Source organism: Aotus nancymaae, unplaced genomic scaffold (genome assembly GCF_030222135.1).
Source record: "Aotus nancymaae isolate 86718 unplaced genomic scaffold, 86718_ANA_hifiasm-v0.15.2.pri h1tg000020l, whole genome shotgun sequence".
In the NCBI taxonomy this organism is placed as follows: Eukaryota; Metazoa; Chordata; class Mammalia; order Primates; family Aotidae; genus Aotus; species Aotus nancymaae.
The window spans coordinates 67,676,550-67,701,027 of NW_026988432.1; the positions used below are offsets into that span (position 1 = coordinate 67,676,550).

Consider the following 24,478-nt stretch of genomic DNA (forward strand, 5'->3'; position numbering starts at 1 on the left):
ATCTCTTTGCTCTGTTGTTTTAGTAAACTGGAGCGGGGAGGAGTTCACCCCACGGAGGCCAGTGACCCGAGCAGCCATTGTAATCAGAGAGAGTAACTTATGTATGCACATGGCTAGAGAGATGAAGACACACATTTAGTATTTTATTATGAATCAATTATTTCAAAGTCCCATACTGCATATTCAAATAAGGCAACACGGCACAGCTTCAGGCTTCATCGCAAAGGATGAAAATGACTGTTTCTAACTCCCCTGCTAATTCTCAGACATGCTTGAACACTTAATGATAGGTGAAGTTTATTTTGTGGCCCCTCAGTTCTCTTTCAAGTCCTCTAGTAGAAAATCCCCATAGTGTTATCTTCTGACCTGTTTTAAAGTATTGTCTTTGTTCCAGATGACTGATTACGTGACTTGGCTGCATTTGTGAGGGACCAACACCAACACACCTAGGCTACTGCACCATTCAGGGCCATGGGGTAGAAGGCACCAGGGTTCAAGAAAGAACTTGCCTATTGTAGGATCTGAGCTGGGGCGGCTCCTCTATTCCACCTATCCATCCATCTCTTCTTCATCCTCAAAAGCTTCCTCCCCATCGTTGATGGTGGCATCCTGGTACTGCTGGTACTCGGACACCAGGTCGTTCATGTTGCTCTCGGCCTCGGTGAACTCCATCTCGTCCATGCCCTCGCCCGTGAACCAGTGCAGGAAGGCCTTGCGCCGGAACATGGCTGAGAACTGCTCTGAGATGCGCTTGAACAGCTCCTGGATGGCCGTGCTGTTGCCGATGAACGTTGACGCCATCTTCAGGCCACGAGGCGGGATGTCGCACACGGCCACCTTCACGTTGTTGGGGATCCACTCCACGAAGTAGCTGCTGTTCTTACTCTGGATGGCCAGCATCTGCTCGTCCACCTCCTTCATGGACATGGGGCCGCGGAACACAGTGGCCACGGTCAGGTAGCGGCCATGGCGGGGGTCGCAGGCGGCCATCATGTTCCTGGCGTCGAACATCTGCTGGGTGAGCTCGGGCACGGTCAGGGCCCGGTACTGCTGGCTGCCACGGCTGGTGAGCGGCGCGAAGCCAGGCATGAAGAAGTGCAGGCGTGGGAAGGGCACCATGTTCACTGCCAGCTTGCGCAGGTCGGCGTTGAGCTGGCCCGGGAAGCGCAGCGAGGTGGTGACCCCGCTCATGGTGGCCGACACTAGGTGGTTGAGGTCCCCGTAGGTGGGCGTGGTCAGCTTGAGGGTACGGAAGCAGATGTCGTAGAGCGCCTCGTTGTCGATGCAGTAGGTCTCATCGGTATTCTCCACCAGCTGATGCACCGACAGCGTGGCATTGTAGGGCTCCACCACCGTGTCCGACACCTTGGGCGAGGGCATGACGCTGAAGGTGTTCATGATGCGGTCCGGGAACTCCTCGCGAATCTTGCTGATGAGCAGCGTGCCCATGCCCGAGCCCGTGCCGCCGCCCAGCGAGTGCGTGAGCTGGAAACCCTGCAGGCAGTCGCAGTGCTCGCACTCCTTCCGCACCACATCCAGCACCGCGTCCACCAGCTCCGCGCCCTCCGTGTAGTGCCCCTTCGCCCAGTTGTTCCCTGCACCCGTCTGGCCTGCAACAGAATCAAGAGAGTCCCCTGCCATTTAAACAGGAAGGGGCTGTGCCATCACCATACTTGTTAAATGGTCACCGACAAGGAGAGTCTGAAGATTCCATGATGTACTGTTAGCCAAAGGGAGGGGCCGGGGAAACAGGCACCCACCAACGCTGCTGAGCACATGCACTGGCATGTTTTTAGGCAACTCAAAGTAGCTACTAATCAATTTAAAGATGTATATGCATTTTGGCCTGGTTGTTCCACGTTAAATAGGGAATTCTCGCACATGGTAGAATTCAAAGGGAACAAAAGGTATACATTAAAAAACTTACGGGCCAGGTACGGTGGCTCATGCCTGTAATTACAGCACTTGGGAAGGCGGAGGCAGTAGATCACCTAAGGTCGGGAGTCAGAGACCAGCCTGGGCAACATGGGGAAACCCCATCTCTACTGAAAATACAAAAATTAGCCGGGCGTGGTGGCAGGTGCCTGTAGTCCCAGCTACTTGGGAGACTAAGGCAGGAGAATTGCTTGAACCTGGGAGGCGGAGGTTGCAGTGAGCCAAGATTGCGCCATTGAACCCCAGCCTGAGCAACAAGAGTGAGACTCCATCTCAAAAAACAAAAACAAAAACAAACTGCTCTCCTTTGGGCTTTCTGAATTTTGTACTACGTATAAGTATTTTCTTTGCAAAACTGACACTTTACTTTTTTCATGTTAGTAGAGCCCCTCATTCATCATCCAGAACTGCTGTTGCAAAATGTTTGCAGAACTATTTATTCTGTACCTATAATTGAATAGTAAGCACAGGAATTAATTCCTGCTCTCAAATTATTTCCAGGCAGTTGAGAAAAGGAGCTTAATATGCCTGAAAGATTTCTGTATTCTATCCAGATTTCAAGTAACTAAAAAGAGACCTAGTGGCTGGGCGTGGTGGCTCACGCCTGTATTCCCAGCACTTTGGGAGGCTGAGGCAGGCAGATCACAAGGTCAGGAGTTCGAGACCAGCCTGAACAACATGGTGAAACCCCATCTCTACTAGAAATACAAAAATTAGCTGGGTGTGGTGGCACACACTTGTAATCCCAGCTACATGGGAGGCTGAGGCAGGAGAATCGCTTGAACCCTGGAGGCAGAGGTTGCAGTGAGCCAAGATTATGCCATTTGCACTCCAGCCTGGGCAACAGAGTGAGACTCCGTCTCAAAAAATAAAATAAAATAAAATAAAAGACTTAGTCTGTTTTCTGTATAATGGTGCATTTTTGAAGACCTAGTCTGTTTTCTGCATAATGATGCATTTTTGCCAGACAGGCTTATGTATACTTTACTTTACCTAGAAAAAATTTGAATCTGAAAGATTGGCTCTTAAATTTAAAATCCTGTTTTTCATTTTATCTCATTTTAAAATTGACTATTTCACTAGCAAAAGCATTTTTTCCCAGCTGTCAAAATTATACAGGTCTGTGTGTACCTATGAACAGATGCACTTAAAGAGGAGTGGGAGGAAATAATTTTCATTTTTGCTTTTCTGGCTTTTCTGGGCACTGCAAGTTTCACACAATGCAATGGCTTTCACACACTGCTGTGAACATTTGTATTTATATATTTAGAGACAAGGTCTCACTCTGTCACCCAGGCTAGCATACACTGTCACCATCCTAGCTCACTGCAGCCTTGAACTCCTAGACTTAAGTGATTCTCCCACTTCAGCCTCTTGAGTAGCAGGGACTACAGGAACGTACCACTACACCTGGCTAATGAACATCTGAAAAAACTAGATGCTAGATACTTCTCATTCATTTTAAAGTTAACATCTATTTTTTCATAAATCAAATAGTTGCAAATAATATAACTTTAATTTCTGAGTACAGTATAATCACCTTAAAGAACTCATATCATTCTGTTAAGTGTATTGATAGAATATATTTAAAAATCAGAAGGCTGGGTGGCTCACCCCTGTAATCCCAGCACTTTGGGAGGCCAAGGCGGGCAGATCACAAGGTCAGGAGTTCGAGACCAGCCTGGCCAACATGGTGAAATCCCGTGTCTGCTAAAAATATAAAAATGAGCCAGGTGTGGTGGTGGGTGCCTATAATCCCAGCTACCTGGGAGGCTGAGGCAGGAGAATCACTTGAAACCGGAAGGTGGAGTCTGCAGTGAGCCGAGTTCGTGCCATTGCACTCCAGCCTGGAGGACAAGAGAAACTCTGTCTCAAAAAAAAAAAAAAAAAAAAAAAAAAAAAAATTCCAATCAGTTGAAGTTGATTCTTTTTAATTTTCTGTGATTACAAAGTGTTAACTAATGTTATCTATATATATATTTTCCTATTAGTTCATTTATCCAAGGGTGAATATTAAATACTGCCAGAATGGGCCAAGGCTTGGCATCAATTCTATTCCTCTTAATTTTTAAGTAGATGAGAAGTCTTGTCTACAGATATAGGTAAATGGGAATGAATTATGTTCTACAGCGTCATTCAGTTCTTTGATCATCTTCAGAATTACATGCCAAAAATCAAATAGTGAGTTATTATCAAAAAGTATTTTCAAGCCTAGGCAACATGGCAAAATCCCATCAGCCATCAACAAGAATGAAGTGACCATAGTTTTGAAATGTAAAGATTTTCAAAATATGTTGCTGGGGAGCCAGGGAGAGACACTTAAGGTACTGAACAGTGGATACAGTTGGCTACATTGTGTGTGTGTGAATATATGTGTCTGCCTGAACATATCTGAAAGGACATACAAGAATCTTAACATTAGTTTGGGGTAGGAAGATCAACTTTTCACTGTATACCCTTTTGTTCCTTTTAAGTCCTGTGGCATGGAAATATTTTCCCTAGCCAGCTAGCAAAATGGATAAAACATTATTTTATTAAAACATTTACAATTTAAGAAAGCACAGGTTGTCTTTTAGGATGGGGTTAAGAGAGTTCAGTTCCAGCTTTATATATTGCTTATGACATTTTAACTAAAACATGTGTTTTATGATAAGAGAAGATTAAAGTGTAAAAGAGGAATTTATTATTATCATTATTTTAGAGATGGGGTCTTCCACTGTTACCCAGGCTGGAGTACAGTGGTGCCATCATAGCTACTGCAGCCCCCAACTCCTGGGCTCAAGGGATCCTCCTGCCTCAGCCTTCTGAGTAGCTGGGACAATTAAAAAAACATTTTTTTGTGTGTAGAGAGGGTGTCCCTATGTTGCCCGTGCTTGTCTTAAACTTTTGAACTCAAGTGATCATCCCATCCTGGCCTCCCAAAGTACTGGGATTGCAGGTGTGAACCCCTGAGCCCAGCTCTTCTTTAATGACAAATTTTAAAATGTCGTCAATAGGTGGAAAATTACTAAATGGTGGCACATACAATGATTGGCACTGTGATTGTTATGGAGGATGTCTGAGATATATTAATGAACTTTTCAAAAGGCTGCAAATGGTGTGTGTGGCAGGATCCTATGTTTCCCAAACAAAATTAGCTGTGTGTGTGCTCACCCAAGTGCATGTGGACACAGAAAAAAGTCCGTATGGCAGGCGTGGTGGCTCACACCTGTAATCCCAGCACTTTTGGAGGCTGAGGCGAATAGATCATTTGAGGTCAGGAATTCAAGACCAGCTTGGCCAACATGAGGAAACCCCGTCTCTACTAAAAATACAAAAAATTAGGTGGGCATGATGGCAGATGCCTGCAATCCCATCTACTTGGGAGGCTGAGGCAGGAGAATTGCTTGGACCTGGGAAGCAGAGGTTGCAGTGAGCCGAGATCATGCCATTGCACTCCAGCCTGGGCAACAAGAGCGAAACTCTGTCTCAAAAAAAAAAAAAAAAAAAAAAAAAACAGTCAGCAGGACACAGCCCAACTGTCTACAAACTCAGTTATCTCCCTATGGAATAAAACCTCAGGGGCCACCAGTAGAAGGGATGAGGGCTTTCCCTTTCTGCACTGTATACAGAATCTATGTGTACTGTTTGAAAAAAGCGTGTACAAGCAGTTTGCTTTAACTTTGACATGAAAACATTAAACACTCTTTTTTGTTTGTTTGTTTTGTTTTTTTTCTTTAAGGCCAGCTATAGTAGCTGACACCTGTAATCCTTGCACAGGAGGGTGAAGTGGGAGGATTGCTTGAGCCCAGGAGCTTGAGGCTGCAGTGAGCTATGATCATACCACTGCACTCCAGCCTGGGTGACAGGGCGAGACCCCATCTCAAACAAACAAACAAAACCACACATTTAAATATGAAATACTGAAGTTTCCAGCGAGCAGAACTGGCCAGCTGAAACTGACTACAGCGGGCCCTTGCACTGGTCTGCAGCACCAGCCACCCCAGATATCCGTTTCAGCCCCACTGAGAAGTCAGCTCAGCCTTTCTCTTCTGTTGTCTTTGCCCCATTTGGCAGTCCAAGGCCCAATGCCACTGGCACGACAGGCCCTGTGGCTCTGCAGAGGGGCCGGCTAGGCAGATGCCTACTGTGTGCTGGCAGCACATCCGTGGCCCGGCCACTTCAGCCCTCTCAGGTGGCAGTCTCCTCGTGTTGTTCACAGCCCTAGACAGCATCTAGAATGTGACTGGTCTTATGAACAAGGATTCTTTCTTCCTGCCCAGCTGTGTTGCACAGTGAAACCTAGCTGACTGCCTTCTCTTAGCAGACGAGAAAATGGTCACTGTCCTTCCTAAGCCCCCACCAACTTCTCCCCACCCAGCCCAACAGGCAGCACCTGGCAGGACTACAATGCAGGCATTGGGAGGAAGAGGCTAGGGGCTGGTCCACACTCGGGGCTAGAACTGTCACATTTTACAAAGGAAAGACCCAGGGCAACTGTCAAAATAGCTGAGGACCTAATTCATTAAAATATCCGAAACCAACAACTGAAAATAGTCGGTGGTTTTTGGCAAACATAGAAGCCCAATCAATCAGACTTGAGCTAGCTGTGAGTAGATGGAGATGCTAACCTTGACTGCCTCTGCAGCTCACACCATTTACCCAGCTTCCTCAGTATTTACAGTATGATTAGCCATGAAGTGTTCTGTGCTCTTGAAGAAAGTAGGAAGCTGGTGAATTGTGAAAAATATTTTGCCACTGTCTCATAGCAACAGATGTTCCAGTTAAATATTTGGGAGTCATGAGCTGAACGTCTTCTGTACTGATAAGGTGTGATGTTAGTCAGTAACGCCAGACAGTTAGCAGGAGGCTGCCAACTCTAAGCTTTGCCAGTGGGGCTGCAATAGGTCCCCAGGGTTTTCTCAGAGATCCCCCTCTGGTTTTGAGCTCACACTGGGTGACAGAGTAAGTGTCAAGGGTCTGTGCATTCCCTGCCCCCTCTTCTAGCCCTGAAGCTGGAAGAAAAAATTAGAAATGTAGAAAGAGGCCGGGCGCGGTGGCTCATGCCTATAATCCCAGCACTTCGGGAGGCCGAGGTGGGTGGATCACAAGGTTAAGAGATCGAGACCATCCTGGCCAACATGGTGAAACCCCATCTCTACTAAAAAATACAAAAATTAGCCGGGAGTGGTGGCGCACACCTGTAGTCCCAGCTACCTGGGAGGCTGAGGCAGGAGAATTGCTTGAACCCGGGAGACGGAGATTGCAGTGAGCCGAGATTGCGCCACTGCACTCCAGCCTGGTGCCTGGCAACAGAACAAGACTCTGTCTCCCAAAAAAAAAAAAAAAGAAAGAAAGAAACATAGAAAGAGACTGGAAGAATGTTTAACTTTCTGGTGCTTCATTCTTTTCCCACAAAACTTTCCAACAATCGAATAGGCACTCCTGCTATACAACCAGCAATTCATTAAGGAAAAGTTTTTATTTTTTTTGAGACAGGGTCTTGTCGCCCAGGCTGGAGTGCAGTGGTGCAAACACGGCTCACTGCAGCCTCAACCTCCCAGCTCAAGCGATCCTCCCACCTCAGCCTTCTGAAGAGCTGGGACCCCAGGTGCATACCACCACGCCTAGCTAATTAAAAATTTTTTTTTTGTACAGAGGGGGTCTCGCTATGTTGCCAGGCTGGGCTCAAACTCCTGGGCTCAAGTGATCCACTTGCCTCAGCCTCCCAAAGTGTTGGGATTATAGGCATGAGCCACTGTGCCCAACTGGGAAGCTTTCTTTTCTTCCTTTTTTTTTTTTTTTTGACAGGGTCTTGCTCTGTCACCCAGGCTAGAGTACAGTGGCTCAATCTTGGCTCACTGCAACTCCGCCTCTCAGGTTCCAGCGATTCACCTGCCTCAGCCTCTTGAGCTGGGATTTAATTGGAATTTTAATGAGTTGACACTATTTTTAGTTAAGAATTGGAAATTGTTTAAATGAATATGCTTTTTTTATCAAAATAATAGATTTGTTGGGCTGGGCATGGTGACTCACGCCTGTAATCCCAGCACTTTGGGAGGCCAAGGTAGGCGGATCCACCGGTTCAGGAGTTCGAGACCAGCCTGGCCAACATGGTGAAACCCTGTCTCTACTAAAAATACAAAAATTAGTTGGCCATGGTGGCATGCGCCTGTAATCGCAGCTACTCAAGAGGTTGAGGATTACAGGTGCCTGCCATCATGCCCAGCTATGTTTTGTATTTTTAGTAGAGACAGGGTTTCACCATGTTGGCCAGGCTGGTCTTGAACTCCTGATCTCAGGTGATCTGCCCATCTGGGCATCCCAAAGTGCTGGGATTACAGGTAACTTTCACTTTTAAAAGAATACACTACTAATGTAAGTTTGTGTTTCCTAAATCATTTCAAACTCTATTTGAAAATGGAATGACATTGGTTGATTGTAATTTACCAACTCTAACTGAAACAGTATTATATAAAGCCAGTGAGGATGGATCATCTCCAATTCACAGACAATCCTGCCTCTTTTACTGGAGAACAACTTAAAAACTATTTAGCTAAACAATATAGAATGTTTATACATTCTGGATACTTCTCTGTTCTCCATAACAAATATATTATTATTATAATACGTATTTTTTGAGACTGAGTCTCACTGTCGCCCAGGCTTGAGTGTAGTGGCACTATCACGGCTCACTGCAACCTCCACCTCCCAGGTTCAAGCCATTCTCCTGCCTCAGCCACTTGAGTAGCTGGGATTATAGGCGAATGCCACCATGCCCAGCTAACTTTTTGTATTTTCAGTAGGGACAGGGTTTTGCCATGTTGGTCAGGCTGGTCTCGAACTCCTGACCTCGTGATCCGTCTGCCTTGGCCTCCCCAAGTGCTGGGATTACAGGCATAAGCCACCGTGCCCAGCCTAACAAATATGTTATCTTAACAAAACAAGCATATTCATTTAAACAACTCACAATTCTTAACTAAAAATAGTGTCAACTTGTTAAAATTCCAATTAAAGGCATATCATATTAGAGTAACCTGTTGAAAACTTAAAACATTCTGAATCAAAAATACGGTTGCATGTCAGACGAAGCAAAGATACAAGAAGCAATTTTGGGAAAGCTTTTAAGCACCAAAGTTCATTTCTAACATTTTTGAAGACTTACAGGGACAATTAGATAACTAAATGAGCACCATAGGTCTGTCATAATTTGTTTTAATCTTTGTGATCCCATTTATCAACAGCTAGACAGAACTTACACTCTCCCAAATGTTCGATTCAAATAAACCAAAGAAAACCTGCATAATTGCTGAAGTGGCAGCTATGAGAAACTAGCTTCTCACCACTTCATAGTTTGTGATGCACTAACTTCATACAGGTCAGTTCATGGCTTTGACTCTCTCTAAGACCTGGCCAGGTCCCGACTGCACTGTGCTGACAGCTGGTGGGTAAGGCCACCTCAAGGTGCCCATCCAGACTGGGTAGCTCCCTCAGGGGCAGATTGGGCGTGGGCCAGACAGCCATGACCTGCTGTAAACCTTCTCCATGAAAGCTGCCTTTTCCGTGACCACATCTTTTAGACAACTGACATCTTTCTTTTGACAGAGTTAAGGCATGCAAAAGCATATGAAAAATAATATCATGAATCTCTACACACCTACCACCCATTTAAGAAATAAAACCGACCACTGGTACATGAAGCCCTGTGTAACAAGTCTGAGTGTGAACATACTAAACCATGTAGAATTGGATACTTTTTTTTTCCTATTTTCTCTCAGAAAGCAGTAATGGGTGTGGTGTGAGTTTCAGCTAACCACCCTTCCCCTGGGAACAGTGCAGCATGCACTGAGATGCATTTTAATGTCCTGTCTTCCGGCTCCTCTATGTGTGAGTCCTGGTGTGATATGTGTGCAGGTTTCTCTTTTTCACAATGACAATTTATGTCAGCATAGAATAGGCCAAATTCAGAGCAGTTCTTACATTTTTTATAAAGCCCTGAGTCTCTCACAAAATAAGCATTCAGTTGCTACATTTCTTTGAAAAGTTTAATTTCAGGCAAAAGTGCAGCAAAAACTGTGCTCTCAGACACTGCTGGTGGCATTAATCCAATTGGAAGTGTGTAAAAAGGGCTTACATCTCCTCGCTCTTTGACCCAGTAATTTTGCTTTTTGAGAATCTATTCTGAAATCAAAGTCAGGAACATACAAATTTAAGAAGATGTTCAATATTCATTTGTTATTTTTTTTTGTTTTTGAGACAGAGTCTCGCTCTATTGCCAGGCTGGAGTGCAATGGCGCAATCTGGGCTCACTGCAACCTCTGCCTCCCGGGTTCAAGCACTTCTCCTGCCTCAGCGTCCTAAGTAGCTAGGACTTCAGGCATGCGCCACCATGCCCAGCTAATTTTTGTATTTTTAGTAGAGATGGGTTTTCACCATGTTGGCCAGGATGGTGTCAATCTCTTGACCTCATGATCTGCCCGCTTTGTCCTCCCAAAGTGCTGAGATTACAGGCAGGAGTCACTGCACCTGGCCTCAATATTCCTTTTATGAGCAAAAGTTGGCCAGGTGTGGTGGCTCACGCCTGTAATCCCAGCACTTTGGGAGGCCAAGGCGCACGGATCACCTGAAGTTGGGAGTGTGAGACCAGCCTGACCAACATGGAGAAACCCTGTTTCTACTAAAAATACAAAATTAGCCAGTCATGGTGGCACATTCCTGAAATCCCAGCTACTCAGGAGGCTGAGGCAGGAGAATTGCCTGAACCCAGGAGGTGGAGGGTGCAGTGAGCCGAGATCGCACCATTGCACTCCAGCCTGGGCAGCCAGAGCAAAACTCCGTCTCAAAAAAAAAAAGAGCAAAAAGTTGGAAAGAAACAGCTTCCTGATTATTGGCCATTATAAAGTTACATAAAGAATTAATTGCACATTATGGAGCTATTAAAAATTATGTATTTTAGAAACTAAACAGTAATATGAAATGGTTTATAATATAATGTTCAATGGAAAAAGATATAAATGATGCCGTGATTACAACTAATGAAAGTCAGTAAATAGAAAGAAACAAAGGTGAAAAAAATACCTCAGTGCTAGCAATGATTATACTAACATGAAGAGCGTATGGAATTTTTTTTTAACTCTAGCTTTAAACCTTTTAAGAATGTGGTTATATTAGTTTTTGCTGAAAAATAAAAGCAAAACAAAGTAAAAATCAGAAATAGAGGCCGGGCGCGGTGGCTCACGCCTGTAATCCCAGCACGAGGCGGGTGGATCACGAGGTCAAGAGATCGAGACCATCCTGGTCAACATGGTGAAACCCCGTCTCTACTAAAAATACAAAAAATTAGCTGGGCATGGTGGCGCATGCCTGTAATCCCAGCTACTCAGGAGGCTGAGGCAGGAGAATTGCCTGAACCCAGGAGGCGGAGGTTGCGGTGAGCCGAGATCACGCCATTGCACTCCAGCCTGGGTAACAAGAGCGAAACTCCGTCTCAAAAAAAAAAATAAAAAAATCAGAAATAAATAAATACAAGTCATTCAGGATGGCAGGGAGATCTCCCTTTTAGTATGTTAAAAGGATATATTCCCCTTTATGAGACAATGTCAGCTGTGTCACCTGCTGTGCTTCCTTTTTTGGATTTAGTTGCCAGAAACTCAGAGCTAAAATTAATTCTCAGCCACAGCTGAGCTCACAGTTGACTCTGCATTGTAAACTGCTACATTTATGCCTTTTACTGCTGTTTCATATCCTTCTTTGAAGAAGGTATATATTTTACTTAAGTAAAACTTTAAGATCTTCTTTATCTATCAAATTCACAGATGTGCTTGAAATGTTTCCATATCTCAGAAAGCACTCCCGCAGGTGGAGGCAGGCAGCGAGGGAGGCGGGCTTTCACTGTGTGGCTCTTTTCCAGCTGCGCACCATGTGCACACATTGCCTATCTAAGAAGAGGTGTGATTTCTAAAAGGTGTATTGGTTGGAAATACATGAATTGTGTCTGGTAAAGCTTGCTGAGACTATGGCAGACTCAGGCAACTGTAATTCTGACTCAAGATATCTTAGCAGTCCACTCAGATTCTTACCAAAAATCCACTGAGCCTCAAGGGGAAACGACTGGGCAGAATTCTACAAGGAGGTGCGGTGATAGGGCCATTTCTTCCTGCAGATTCTTACGTGGGTCTATGACACCAAGATGCTTGGGGGTCCTTCATTTCAGACTGTAAAGTGAAGACACTCAGAGAAGGGAACTGATGCCACCAACGGGCAGAGCTAGGGTCAGCTGCTCAGTTTCCCTCTCCCGGTGTGGTGCTCTGTCTTCCTGGCTATGTTAACTCTGTGACCTGGGAATGTGGTCCAGAAAGAAACTGTGACTGCTGAGTCTATACCTACTGAGTAAGTGAGTTATTCAGTGCTGATTGGTATAAAATGGGGTCGTCCTTTTTCCTTCCTCACAATACCGAGTATTAATGTAATCCAAGTCGGGTCCACTACAGTGCTCATAGAGCAGTCCCTCCAAGTTGAAGGATGACACACCATGTGGTGGTGGTAAGGGCAAGAGGGGCTCTCAGACACCCATTGTGGGCGTGCAAATGGATTCAGCTCTTCTGGAGGCCAATCTGCAACCTCTATGTGTGAGCATTTCTGCAGAACAGATTCCTTGAACTGGAACTCTTGGATGGAAATTATTGATTTGCTCAATCTATTAAAAGTAGTTCTCTGAACAGCTGTTATTTTCCCAAACACTTTCACCAACACTAGCTCTTAGCAGCTTCTAAAATACTGGCAAATCTGGTGGGAGAAAAAATATTTTGTTTTAATTGCCTCTCACCTCTAGTCACCAGGAAATTTTGTCCCCAGGTATTTCTAGTTTTTATTACAATTGTGAATAGGATGTGTTCCCCAATGTTATCTTATATCTGATTATTGCTTTTAAGGTGATTCTTCTGTTCCAGTTTGCCTGGGACCCTGATAGTTTTAGCACTCAAAGTCTCGTGTCGTGGGGAACACCTCCTCCCAGTTCCAGGCTAATCAGAAGGATTGGTCACCTGATAGCAAAACTATGAATTTCTGAATATTTTTATCTTGTATCTGGCTGCCTTACTGAAATCTTGTAAGTTCTAGTCATTTTTCAGCTGACAGCCCATCTGGAAACTCTAAGAGAATAATTTCATCTACAAATAACAATTCTGTCTTTTCCTTTACATGATTTGCATCTTTTCTTTCTCTGGCTTTTGTCCACTGGCTAAAGCCTTCAGAACATGGAATAATTATAGAGAAAATGGACATTTGTTTCTTACACCTAATTCTGCTGAGAACACTTCTAATGTTTCACCAGGCAGTATAATGTTGCCATGGGTTTCTGGTAGATAATCTGTAAATAAAGGAAGTTTCTTTCTACTTCCAACTTACAAAGAAATTTTTTGTCCTCTGCAAATCAGGAACACATCCAAAACTTTATCTTTTTAAAAGAAAATTGTTTCCTGGCCTGGCGTAGTGGCTCATGCCTGTAATCCTAGTACTTTGGGAGGCCAAGTAGGGTGGATCATGAGGTCAAGAGATTGAGACCATCCTGGCCAACATGGCGAAACCCCATCTCTATTAAAAATTCAAAAATTAGCCAGGTGTAGTGGCACACACCTGTAGACCTAGCTACTTGGGAGGCTGAGGCAGGAGAATCACTTGAACCCCGGAGGCAGAAGTTGCAGTGAGCCGAGATCGCGCCACTGCACTCCAGCCTAGATGACAGAGTAAGACTGTCTAAAAAAAAAAAAAAAAACTTTTTGGGGCATCTATTAAAATGTTTTCTTTAATCTATTAGTAGGCTTCTTAATGTTGAACTATCCTTGCATTCCTGGGATGTTGGTAATATTTATCAAACACTTATTTTGTACTAGACATTCTAAGTATTTATTTAATCCTTACATCTCACTAAGGTAGACAGCCCCACTCACAATGAGGAAATTAAGTCACAAATAAGTTAAGTAAGTCTAGGGCCACCTAGTAAGTGGAAGGGCCAAGATTTAAACCCAAGGAGTATGGCAGCACAGCCAGACTCCTAACCGTTACACTATCTGCCTCTCAGTCTTACTTGTTCACAATGTGCTATTAATATTTTTTAAAAACACAACTGCATTTGATATTCTAAATATTTTTTTTTGGATTTTTGCATCTATATTTTTAAGTGAGTTTGATATACAGCTTTCACTTGTATGTTCTAGCAGAAGCTACTTAGCCTCACTGGAAATGTTGGAAGTTTCCCATCATTTTTTCTCTGGAATGGTTTAGATAATGGGATAGTCTGTTACCCTCAATTAAACTATCTCTTCCTGGTTGGTGCCTTTTGAGAAAGGGGTTGGAATGTAGATTTTTCATGATGTATTTGATTCCTACATTGTAGTGCCTTTAAGCTAGAATCAGCCTTCAAATTCTGACATTTTCTTGGAAAACACTGCCTTTCCCAGGTATTGGAAATACGTTTGATTGGGTGAGGATTCTTTTTTTTTTTTTTTTTGCAATAATGTAAATAGATATGTGGTCTCCAGCATTAAAACAGTCACGTGGGAAACTTCCAAATCTGCCACCTATCTTGTTGGTTCTACTTGATAACACTAATAGTACCACCTCATTTAATTTTATGTAATTTTCTTTAGAAGTCTGCAGAAAGATAGGTTTTACCATCATTTTTTAGGTGGAAGAAGTGAGGAAAAAAGGATTTACCTAATTCTGATAAAACCAATACAGGAACCAAAAACAAAAGGTAAAATAACTTTATAATGATGGGGAGAAAAAAACTGATGTCTAAAACTGTTTCTTGGTTTTTGCTTTTTAATCAAGAACTATCAGTAGAAGAATTTCATTTAGAGATACAGAGGTCGCTTGCTACCAAAAAAGTCAAGATTTAAAAAAAACTGTTCCTTGTGATGAACCCAGCTGGGGGTGGGAGGGGTGGGGTTGGGAACTGTTGATTTCCACTCAGTTTTTGTATGACACGTGATGCTTTAAACCTGGCATATAAACTAATTTTTTTTTAAAAAAAGAAGAAAGTGAGAAAGATGGAACGTACCAAAGATGAAGTTGTCAGGCCGGAAAAGCTGCCCGAAAGGCCCGGAGCGCACGCTGTCCATGGTGCCTGGCTCTAAGTCCACCAGGGCGGCCCTGGGCACATATTTCTGAGCTAGAGGAGAAAAGAGCCACCCACAAGAGTTACTTTCAGGTTTCTAAAATAATGGACTTTCCCCTTTCAAGTTCCACCAGTTATAGCTGCTTGGGATGGATCAATCAGGGTCTTTTCAGAGAGGGTACAGGAACTTTCTTAGAATCACAGAATTGGCTGGGCACACTGGCTCAAGCCTGTAATCTCGGCATTTTGGGAAGCTGAGGTGGGCAGATTGCTTGAGCCTAGGAGTTGAAGATCAGTCTGGGCAACAGAGAAAAGCCCTATTTCTGAAAAAAAAAAAAAAAAAAAAAAAAAAAAAAAAAAATTAGCTAAGTGTGGTGGTGTGCACATCTAGTCCCAGCTACTCTGGAAGCTGAGGTGGAAGGATCACCTGAACCCAGGAGGTCAAGACTGCAGTGAGCCATGGCTGTGCAACTGCACTCCAGCCTGGGGCTACAGAGTGAGACCCTGTCTCTTAAAAAAAAAAAAATCCCAGAACCTTAACACTGGAATGAAGAACCAGCCCAGGCATGATCTGGCAGAGGAAGTTACAGGAAGAGGCAAGATGAGAAATCAAGTCCCCTAACTTCCTGCGTACTGTATTTTCCAGCTCACCCTGACACCTTTTTCCTGTTGGGAAGTTTTATGATTTTAGCACCATGGAAATACACTATTTATTACAGCAAATTGCCAGGTTTGGATGAAATTCTCTGCTTTGTGACACCTCCCCCATGCATATACATACCTGTGCCCATGTGCAATCTGAGCACCTTGTTACTGGGAGCACTCCACTGGCTCTGTTTCCCCAGAGTCATTCTCATTTTGAGTCAGAATGTTCTTGTGTGTCATTTTCATGCCAATTGGGCTAGAATTTGTTCCCAGTGAGGACAAGGTTAATATGACTCCAAATAGAACCTACTCGTCAACTCCTGTCCTGCAGTGCACACGCCCAGATCGAAAATGGATGTACCAGGCTGGGAGCAGTGGCTCATGCCTGTAATCCCAGCACTTTGGGAGGCTGAGGCAGGTGGATCACCTGAGGCCAGGAGTTCAAGACCAGCCTGGCCAACATAGCAAAACCCTGTCTCTACTAAAAATACAAAAAAAAAAAAAAGAAAAGAAAAAAAGAAAATGAATGTATCCAAGCTGGGCCGAGGGGTTACCAAGAAGTGCAGTGTATACTGGAATTGTCCTTAATGTCCTCTAGAAATTTCATCTTCCATTACTTGATGTTCCCAGCCTTTTGTCATTGTTGCGTAAATGAATAAAACCCAGTGATTCACGCGTACTGCACTTCCCAGCTCTTGTGTGGACAAGCAGAAAGTGTCTCCAAAGTGGAGACTCCAATAAACCAAAAGCATATCTCCCGGGAGATATCACATGTGTGTGCAAGGGTGGCACCTGTCACTTTCTGGGTGTTCTATGTCTTTTTGTTGTTTTGTGTAGGACATTCACTGCTTTTATAATAAAAATTATTGAATTAATGTATAAGTGTAGTCCCAATATATATATGTAGATATTCGGGACAGGAATGATATTATTTCTAAATTTGGATAAACCATAGCCTGGAAATTTTACCAAACTCCACTAGGTGCTCAGAACTGCCTGCAGTTTCAACTTCCAGGGAGATCTGCAAGGGACCACAAAACTCACTTAAGACAGTGTTTTTCAAATTTTTAGCCAAGAATCCCCAATAAGAAATACATTTTAAACTGGGGGCGGGGGGGAGTTTTGTTTTTCTCAAGAAACGCTCTGATTTATTATAACAGGGTCTCGCTCTGTCACCCAGGCTGGAGTGCAGTGGCACGATCACAGCTCACTGCAGCCTCAACCTTCTGGGCTCAAGCTCTCAGTAACTGGGACTACAGGTGCGCGCCACCACGTCCAGCTAATTTAAAAATTGTTGTAGAGGTGGCGAGGGCAGGGGGCGGTCTCCTATGCTTCCCAGGCTGATCTGGAACTCCTGAGCCCGAATTATCCTCCCGTCCCAGCCTCCAAAGCTTTCGGATTACAGCTTGAGCCACCGCGCCGGGCTAGAGAGAGAAGGCTGGGCAGGAACTGCTGCGTTGATTTCAGAACACTAACGGGTGGTCCCTTTCAAGCGCTCAGACCTCGGGATAGGCCGAATCCAGCTGTTTGAATAAACTGACAGCGGATTTCCCGCCCCGGAGGAGCGAAGGGAGTAGCCAGGAATCCTGCTACATCCTGGGAGAACTTTTCCCGAAGCAAACTCGCCGCCCGCAAAGGCGGCGCCCGAGCGTCCACGCGGATCCCGGTCGGGCAGGGTGCGGCGGCAGCGCTACTCACACGATGACTCATTGTAGTAGACGTTGATTCTCTCCAGTTGCAGCGCCGAGTCTCCCACGTAGCCTCCGGCCGGGTCGATGCCATGCTCATCGCTGATCACTTCCCAAAACTTAGGCAGGGCAAGGCGGGGAAACAGACGCTCAGAACCCGGAGCCCGGGGTGTCCCCACCCGCGCCCACCCCGGGCTCCCGGGCGGCCGAATTCCAGGCGCGCCTGAGCCGCTGGCGGCCGCTCCCAGCTGGGGTGGGGGTGGGGAGCGAGGGGTACAGGGTCCCCGGCCGGCCACGCCCTGGGCGCTCCCTCCCTGCGGCCCGCGCGGCGGAGCGAGTGCGCGCCCCGGCCGGGGGTCGCGCCAGGAGATCCAGGGCCTGCCAGCCGCCCACCCGCGGGGAAACCCGGCGCCGCGCCCGGCCCACCTTGGTGCCGATCTGGTTTCCGCACTGGCCCGCCTGGATGTGCACGATCTCCCTCATCGCGGGCGCGGCTCTGCACTGGGTACTGGCTCTGTGGATGAAGGCGGCGACTGCGGCCGGCCCCCAGAGCCCCGGGACCGACCCTCCACGCCCCCGCCCCCGTCCCGCCGCCCGCCAATGGCCGCGAGCCCCGCCCCACCGCCCCCGCTCGACGCCGCTGCCCGGCCAGCAGCCGCCGAGGGAGGACTCGCGGGCGCGCCAGTCGGGGGACCCTTGCCTGGAGCCGGGCGGAAAAGGACGAGCTCCAGGCGGACGGGGAGGAGACGGGAAGGACCCCGGCGCCTGCCCCCACCACCGTTTTGCTGCCCCTCGCGGTGCCCTGCCCGAGGGAGACGCGAGGCGGGCCAGGGCGTCGGGGCGGCGGAGCGGACGTGGCCGGCGGGGTCGCGGCGCTGCTCCCGGGAGCCCTGTAGCCGCCCGGGCTGACTCCAGCCCAGCGGGGAGACGTCCGTGGGGCGCGGCGGTGAAGCTTTTCGGGGGTCGCTGACCTCTGCCCTCCAGCCGCACCCCTGGCACACGAACTTAGGGCCCCCCAGTCCTGCTGTTTCCGTCTCCGGAGATACAGGGGCCCTTCCGCTCTGACTACCCCCACCTCTTTGAAACGGGGTTTAGCTGAAGTGACTACAGGGCTGGATCCGAAAATGAACACCCCCTTCGCCGGGTCTACGCAGCCTCCCCCTCGCGCATTAGCCAAGAAATGCTTTTCGGTCTGGGAGGGCGCGCAAGAGTCCCTCTTCCTGGCCAGTTTTGTGTGGTGGAAGGGAATGACCGCCGATGCCGGGCCGGGTGACTTGGATTTTAATTCTGGCTGTTTTCTGTTAGCTCTGCGCTTCAGCGGACTCCTCTGTTAACGGAAGAAGTTGTCCTAGGGGACCACCGAGAGCCTTTCAGCCTCCAAAGTGCGGGATTTTCTGGCCTATGCAGTCAGAATGTGCGTGCATCAGGGCTTTTACGGGAGTTTCCTCGCGTGAACGCTTCAGGCTGGGACCTCCGGGGTAGCCTCTGGGTCCACTCCCAGGCCCGTGGAAACGCCCCACGGGAGGAAGAGACGATGTTCTGTAATTTGCACTGGCAGTTTCTTTTTAGATAGATGAAAACTTTGGGAAAATCCTAATTGTGTGTGTGCATGTTTGTGTTTGGAAGTGGAGAACTTTTAAAAGTTTTTCTTCTGGAGTTTTGCAAATGTTTCCAAATGGAGGATTTTTTTTTTTTTAACTCTTGGGTCCCCGCCTTCCCACTGCTCTCTTCACCCCAGTGCTGCTCCTCGGCCTCTTTGTGGGTCCCCACACTCTACACAGGCGTGTGGCTGTGATGAGAAGGCCACAGCCCAGCCCCTGAGCTCCCCTTTCAAACTTTGAGCCTGAGATTACCCAGCCACCTTCTCCTGAGTCCTCAAACACCCCTATTTAGGCTGTTTGCCTCCATTACTTAATTACTGACTCCAACAAATGCTAGCTTAACCCATCTAGTTTGGGGAGCCCGAGAGCGGAGGGCATGTGCACCCCTGGAAGAGCCCTTCCTCCAGCTTTGGTCTCTCTAAGAAATCAGCCATCTGCGGCACACTGTGGCTCACGCCTGTAATCCCAGCACTTTGGGAGGCCGAGGCAGGCGGATCACGAGGTTAGAAGTTCGAGACCAGCCTTCCAACATGGTGAAACTCCGTCTCTACTAAAAATACACAAATTAGCTGGTTGTGGTGGCTGGTGCCTGTAATCCCGGCTACGCAGGAGGCTGAGGCAGGAGAATTGCTTGAACCCGGGAGGTGGAGGTTGCAGTGAGCCGAGATCGCGCCACTGCACTCCAGCCTGGGTGATACATTGAGACTCCATCTGGGGGTGGGGGTGGGGGGCAGTGGCGGGAAGAAAAAGAAAAAAGAGAAATGCAGCTATCAAGTGGTTTAAAAGAAAGTGTCTAGAAGTTTTGGTCCTTTGCTGAAATAGCCACCCTTTCAGTGCTAGTCTTTGGTCTGGAATTTAAGTCCAAGGGTCTGATTGAGCCAGAAAGCAGGTGTCAGCATGGCTTCAGGAAGTCCGTTGTCACTTGGATTTGACAAGGGAGAATCCGACCTGCTGATTTCTGGGCTCCTGCTTGCTTTGTGCTGTCTGTGGGGATTGGTGCCCGCGGAATGGACTTTGTCTGGAGAAACGCTGTGCTGGAGGAGTGAGGAGACTGGGAGGAAACCTTCCCCTGCAAAGCTTGTCTCCCTTCCTTCTCATCAGAGGCGGGCCCCGCAGGACACAAGAGATTCCCTGAAGAATGAACCAAGGCCTCCCCGGCTGGTGGGGACAGTTCTGTTGTGCAAAACCTGACTTCACGTTTCTTTCCCAAAATGACTCCTAGTCTCTCTGCAGCCTTGGCCTGTCTTTGAACCCCAGCCCTGACTTCCCTGATGTGTGTGGTCACCCCCTGCTGGGAGCCAGCAGGTGAAGCCCTGACCCTATCAGCCTGGCCTGGCTCTGGGCCTCCTCCCTTCCCGTTCCATGGCCCTCACTCCCCTTGGGTGAGGCTGTTTGTGATGTGGTGTGTCCAAATGCACACAAGCCACAAACCAAACTTTAAAAAGGTGTAGAGGACACATTCTCTTAAAAAATGCACCTTGGTATCTGGAAAGCCAAGTTCCAGTTTAGAATCCTCGGGCTAGGCTGGGCACAGTGGTTCATGTCTATAATCCCAAAACTTTGAGAAGCTGATGGAGGATTGCTTGAGCCCAGTACTTGGAGACCAGCCTGGGCAATATAATGAGGCCCCTGTTTCTACAAAAATTTAAACAATTAGCCAGGCGTGGCGGTACATGCCTGTAATCCCAACTACTCCAGAGGCTGAGGTGGGAGGATTGATTGCTTGATCCGGGGAGGTGGAGGTTGCAGTGAGTTATGATCGTTGCCACTGCACTCCAGCTGGGATGACAGAGTGAGACCCTGTCTTAAAAAAAAAAGAAAAATAAATTGGTAGAATTCTTGGACTCCTCGTTGATTGGCATCAGGGCATGGCAGTGGGGGCTGGTCTCAGTCTGCAGTCCTCACTTTCAACAGCTGCCTTTCGGCCCACCTCCCATTCTGTCCCACACAGGGACCGGTCTCCTGTACATGCCTGTGGACACGTCAGTCCTTCCCCACCCACAACCATCCCAGGCCATCCTGTGGGAGGAAGGGGCCCTAGAAGGAGGTTTGGGGAGGTCTGGGTAGGGATTCCCGGGGTCTGAGGGCTGAGTGCCATCTAGGAGCTGTGGGCACATGCCAGTGGCCCCCGTACTCCCTACGGGGGTAGGCAGGGGGTAGGCCAAGGACAGGGCCCCTCCTCTGGGTTGAAGGCAGTGACGGCGTTCATGACCTTGGTGCTCTGAGCTAGCCTCGTTACCCAGGCACTCCTGTCTGCCCGCTTTCCTCTTTGTCTTGCTGTCTCGTCTGTGCCTTTGATCACAGTGTTGCTTCTCAGAACACCTGCTTCTGTTTCATGCTTGTGTAGGAAGATTCCAGGCTCACTGCCCAGGTTTGAGTGCTGGTGCTTACACACACTTGGAACATGGGATATGGGTGATGGGTGTTTCTTCTTCGCCCACCCTTTTCTGGGCTGCACCGAGGAAGAAGACAGGAGGGTCTCATCCTCTCCAAATGCTGAGAAGTCCCTGGGGAAGGGGACCCAGGGAGCCGATCGGGCCCTTGAACTAGGCTGATGCCTTTAAGTAGGGTGGTGTTATTTTCAACTAAACCCCTAAATTTGGAAAAATGAATGACATCAGACCCTGATATTTTTATGTGATGTTCCTTTTGGTGGATAGAGGATGGAGTTTCTTCAGAAAGAAGTGGATGTTCCACCTGCCAACTGTGCAGGGAGAGGCAGAGGCCGGGACAGGAAGTGGAGAGTGGGAGGGTGCCGGGGAGGCTGGGAAGGCTGGGGTGCCCTGGTGTTGCCCTGTCTCTGGGCCCTGGGTATTGATCCACGTGAACTTCAAGGACTAGAACACACTTGCTACTCCCCACTGCCTTGCTGGGGAGAGCAGCCTGTGGGTCTCAGTGGCAAGCCAGGCGAGCAGGCGTCAATTCTGAGTTAGGCTGGGGTTAAACTCTCCTGCTATCTGGTGCCTTCAGTGAAGTGTTGTCACAATTTACTCTCTGCAGGTTCTCCTGGAAAGGGCAGCCACAGTCCTCTTGATCTGGCGAGTGGGGACTGGGGCAAGTGTAGATGGGTGGATGAATGTAACCTTCCCTGACCCATGGTAGTCTGAGCAGTCTTGGTTACAAATGGGGGAGTCAACGTTTAAAAAGGGTGGCCTGGGGACCTGCCAAACACCAGACTGTGTTAGCACAGTCGGGTTAAATGTATTTTCTTGGGTTTTAATTCTTTTGAAAAATAATACTTCGTGCTTGCTTTGGCAGCACGTATACTAGAATTGGAATGATACAGAGAAGATTAGCATGGCCCTGCGGGGAGAGTGACATGCAAATTCATGAAAGATTTCATATAAAAAGATTTTCTTTTGAGACACATTTTCACTCTGTTGCTCAGACTGGAGTGCAATGGTGCAATCTTGGCTCAGTGAAACCTTCACCTCCTGGGTTCAAGCAATTCTCTTGCCTCAGCCTCCCGAATAGCTAGGATTACAGGCGGGTACATCACCATGCCTGGCTAATTTTTGTATTTTTAGTAGAGGTAGAGTTTCACCATGTTGGCCAGGCTGGTCTTGAACCCCTGACCTTAGGTTATCCGCCTGCCTCAGCCTCCCAAAGTGCTGGGATTCCAGGCGTGAGCCACTGTGCCTGGCCTAAATTTTTTTTTTAAAAAAGGAAAAATAATATTTCACATAGAGTATTTAAAAAAACTGGTCAGCCAGAGAACCATGCTTATAGGCCAAATGGATATGAGAGGAACCTGTTCCAGAGAGTTCCAGGGAGTGCCTGGGACAGTGACAACCCAGTACCGTACAAGGGCTCTAGGAAGCTGCAAAGTGGGAGGGTGCCACAGGGAGGCTGGGAAGCCTGGGGTGCCCTGGTGTTGCCCTCTCAGGATCTCAGGTCAGACTGCCAGACTGGGCCTCACTCTAGAGTCACGTGCTCACTGACGGGCCAGTGGTCCATATGACTGACTTGGTGCACCTCAAAACCCTCATCTGTAACTCGGGATCTCAGAACACCCAACGCTGAGGGTGGTGCCTGAATCAGGCAAGCCAGCCCTCATTGGAGGCCAGCTGTGGACCGCGGGCCCTCCCTACATCTGTAGGTCCCAGGGCGAATGTGCAGATGGGGGCCTATGTGGCACATGACTGCATTTAAAGTTATGCGATATTACTATATGTTTTATTTTCATGCTTTGACGAACATGTACTTTTATGTCACTCTAGTAGGCCAGGTTTGAACTGAAAACTTCCTGATGGGTCACTCAGAATTCTCTGCTGATTTGGACCGCATTGGAGAGCCCTCAACCTGAGCCTCCTATCTTTAGCAACTCCCGTTTGCACCACGGGGCCCTGTTTGAACACAGTGGATACCTGGCTGTATACGTCCAAGCGGTTACCCCCCCTGAGCTGCCGGGGCATGCATGCTGGGGGTGAGGCCTGCTGCAGGGAGGCCAGTGGGGCCCACATCCCTGGGTGCAGGCTAGGCCCAGGGCACAGAGAGCTCGAGGGTGGGTGCCCAGAGGGAGCATACAACACAGAGGGAAATCTACTCGGCCTTGCAGGCGGTTCACTCTGTGGGGTACACGTGCTGAGGGAGCCTGACCCAGGGACCCCTGTCTTGAATCAAAGACTGACAGTGCTTCCAAGTGAGGTGGGGTGGAGATGATGTGCTGGGGGTTTACTCCCCAGAAATCTTGCTATGCATCCCTGTTTAAGAATCACAAATTTATCAGTTCTCTTTCATGCAGTGCACATATATTAAGTGTTAACTGCATACCATGCATTGTTCTTGGCTCTAGGGACACAAACAGCTAGACCCTGCCCCAGATAGCTGTCCCTGAGTGCCACAGATAGGGTGACAGCAGAGGGCACAGACCTGGTGGGTACAGAGTTCCAACCAACTTCCAAGGAGGGACAGGGACTTTCCAGGAGAGAGGAGATGCGACCTCTTCCACTTCTGGCAAAGCACAGCGGGGCGAGCTGGCTCCTAAAGTGGGAAGGATAGTGGCCCAAAAGTTAACAGGCTCCACGAGCAACATCCGTGTGCTCTCCCCACAGTTCAGAGGGCCTGGAAGCCCCAGAAACATGGGGCTTCCATTGGGCTTTGGTGAGAAATTGGGGTGGGGTGAGAACCAGAGCGCACCCTCCTGGTGCAGGTGTGCAGGTGCCGCTGTGCTCCTCCATCTGAGCTCCCCAGTGGTGCAGGGCTGGGCCATTCCCCTGCTCGCCTGGCTTGCCTGGCTTGCCACTGGGAGCCACAGGCTGCCTTCCCCAGCACTCTGCTAGGTGGGGTGTGATGACCTGGAGAGGGCCCCCAGGGCACTGAGAAAGCCTCAGGCCCAGGCTCAGCGGGCCTGGCCTGGAGCAGGACTGGACCAGGAGAATCTGGCATCTCCCCAACCCCCAACAGAAGGTAAACACCAAATGCCAAGCCAGAGTTTGGAGGGAGACCTCCTCCGGAGCCAGCCAAGCAGGGACAGGAGAGCTGAGGATGGAGCAGGAGCAGGGAGAACCCCC

General features: G+C 47.9%; 1 protein-coding gene and 1 non-coding gene across 2 annotated transcripts; one reads left to right on the plus strand and one right to left on the minus strand.

Moving 5' to 3' along the window:
• Positions 1-122: 122 nt before the first annotated feature.
• TUBB6 (tubulin beta 6 class V) lies at positions 123-17,910 on the minus strand. Its single transcript, XM_021667545.2, has 4 exons — positions 17,791-17,910; positions 17,375-17,483; positions 14,975-15,085; positions 123-1,610 (listed from the first exon to the last, which is right to left on the minus strand). Exons 1-4 carry the CDS (start codon positions 17,845-17,847, stop codon positions 550-552), a joined length of 1,338 nt encoding a protein of 445 aa, XP_021523220.2. The 5' UTR covers positions 17,848-17,910; the 3' UTR covers positions 123-549.
• Positions 17,911-22,207: 4,297 nt separating this feature from the next.
• On the plus strand, positions 22,208-22,314 carry LOC135276123 (U6 spliceosomal RNA). The gene has a single exon (XR_010343689.1). It is a non-coding gene; the product is annotated as a U6 spliceosomal RNA (small nuclear RNA).
• The last annotated feature ends 2,164 nt before the right edge of the window (positions 22,315-24,478 follow it).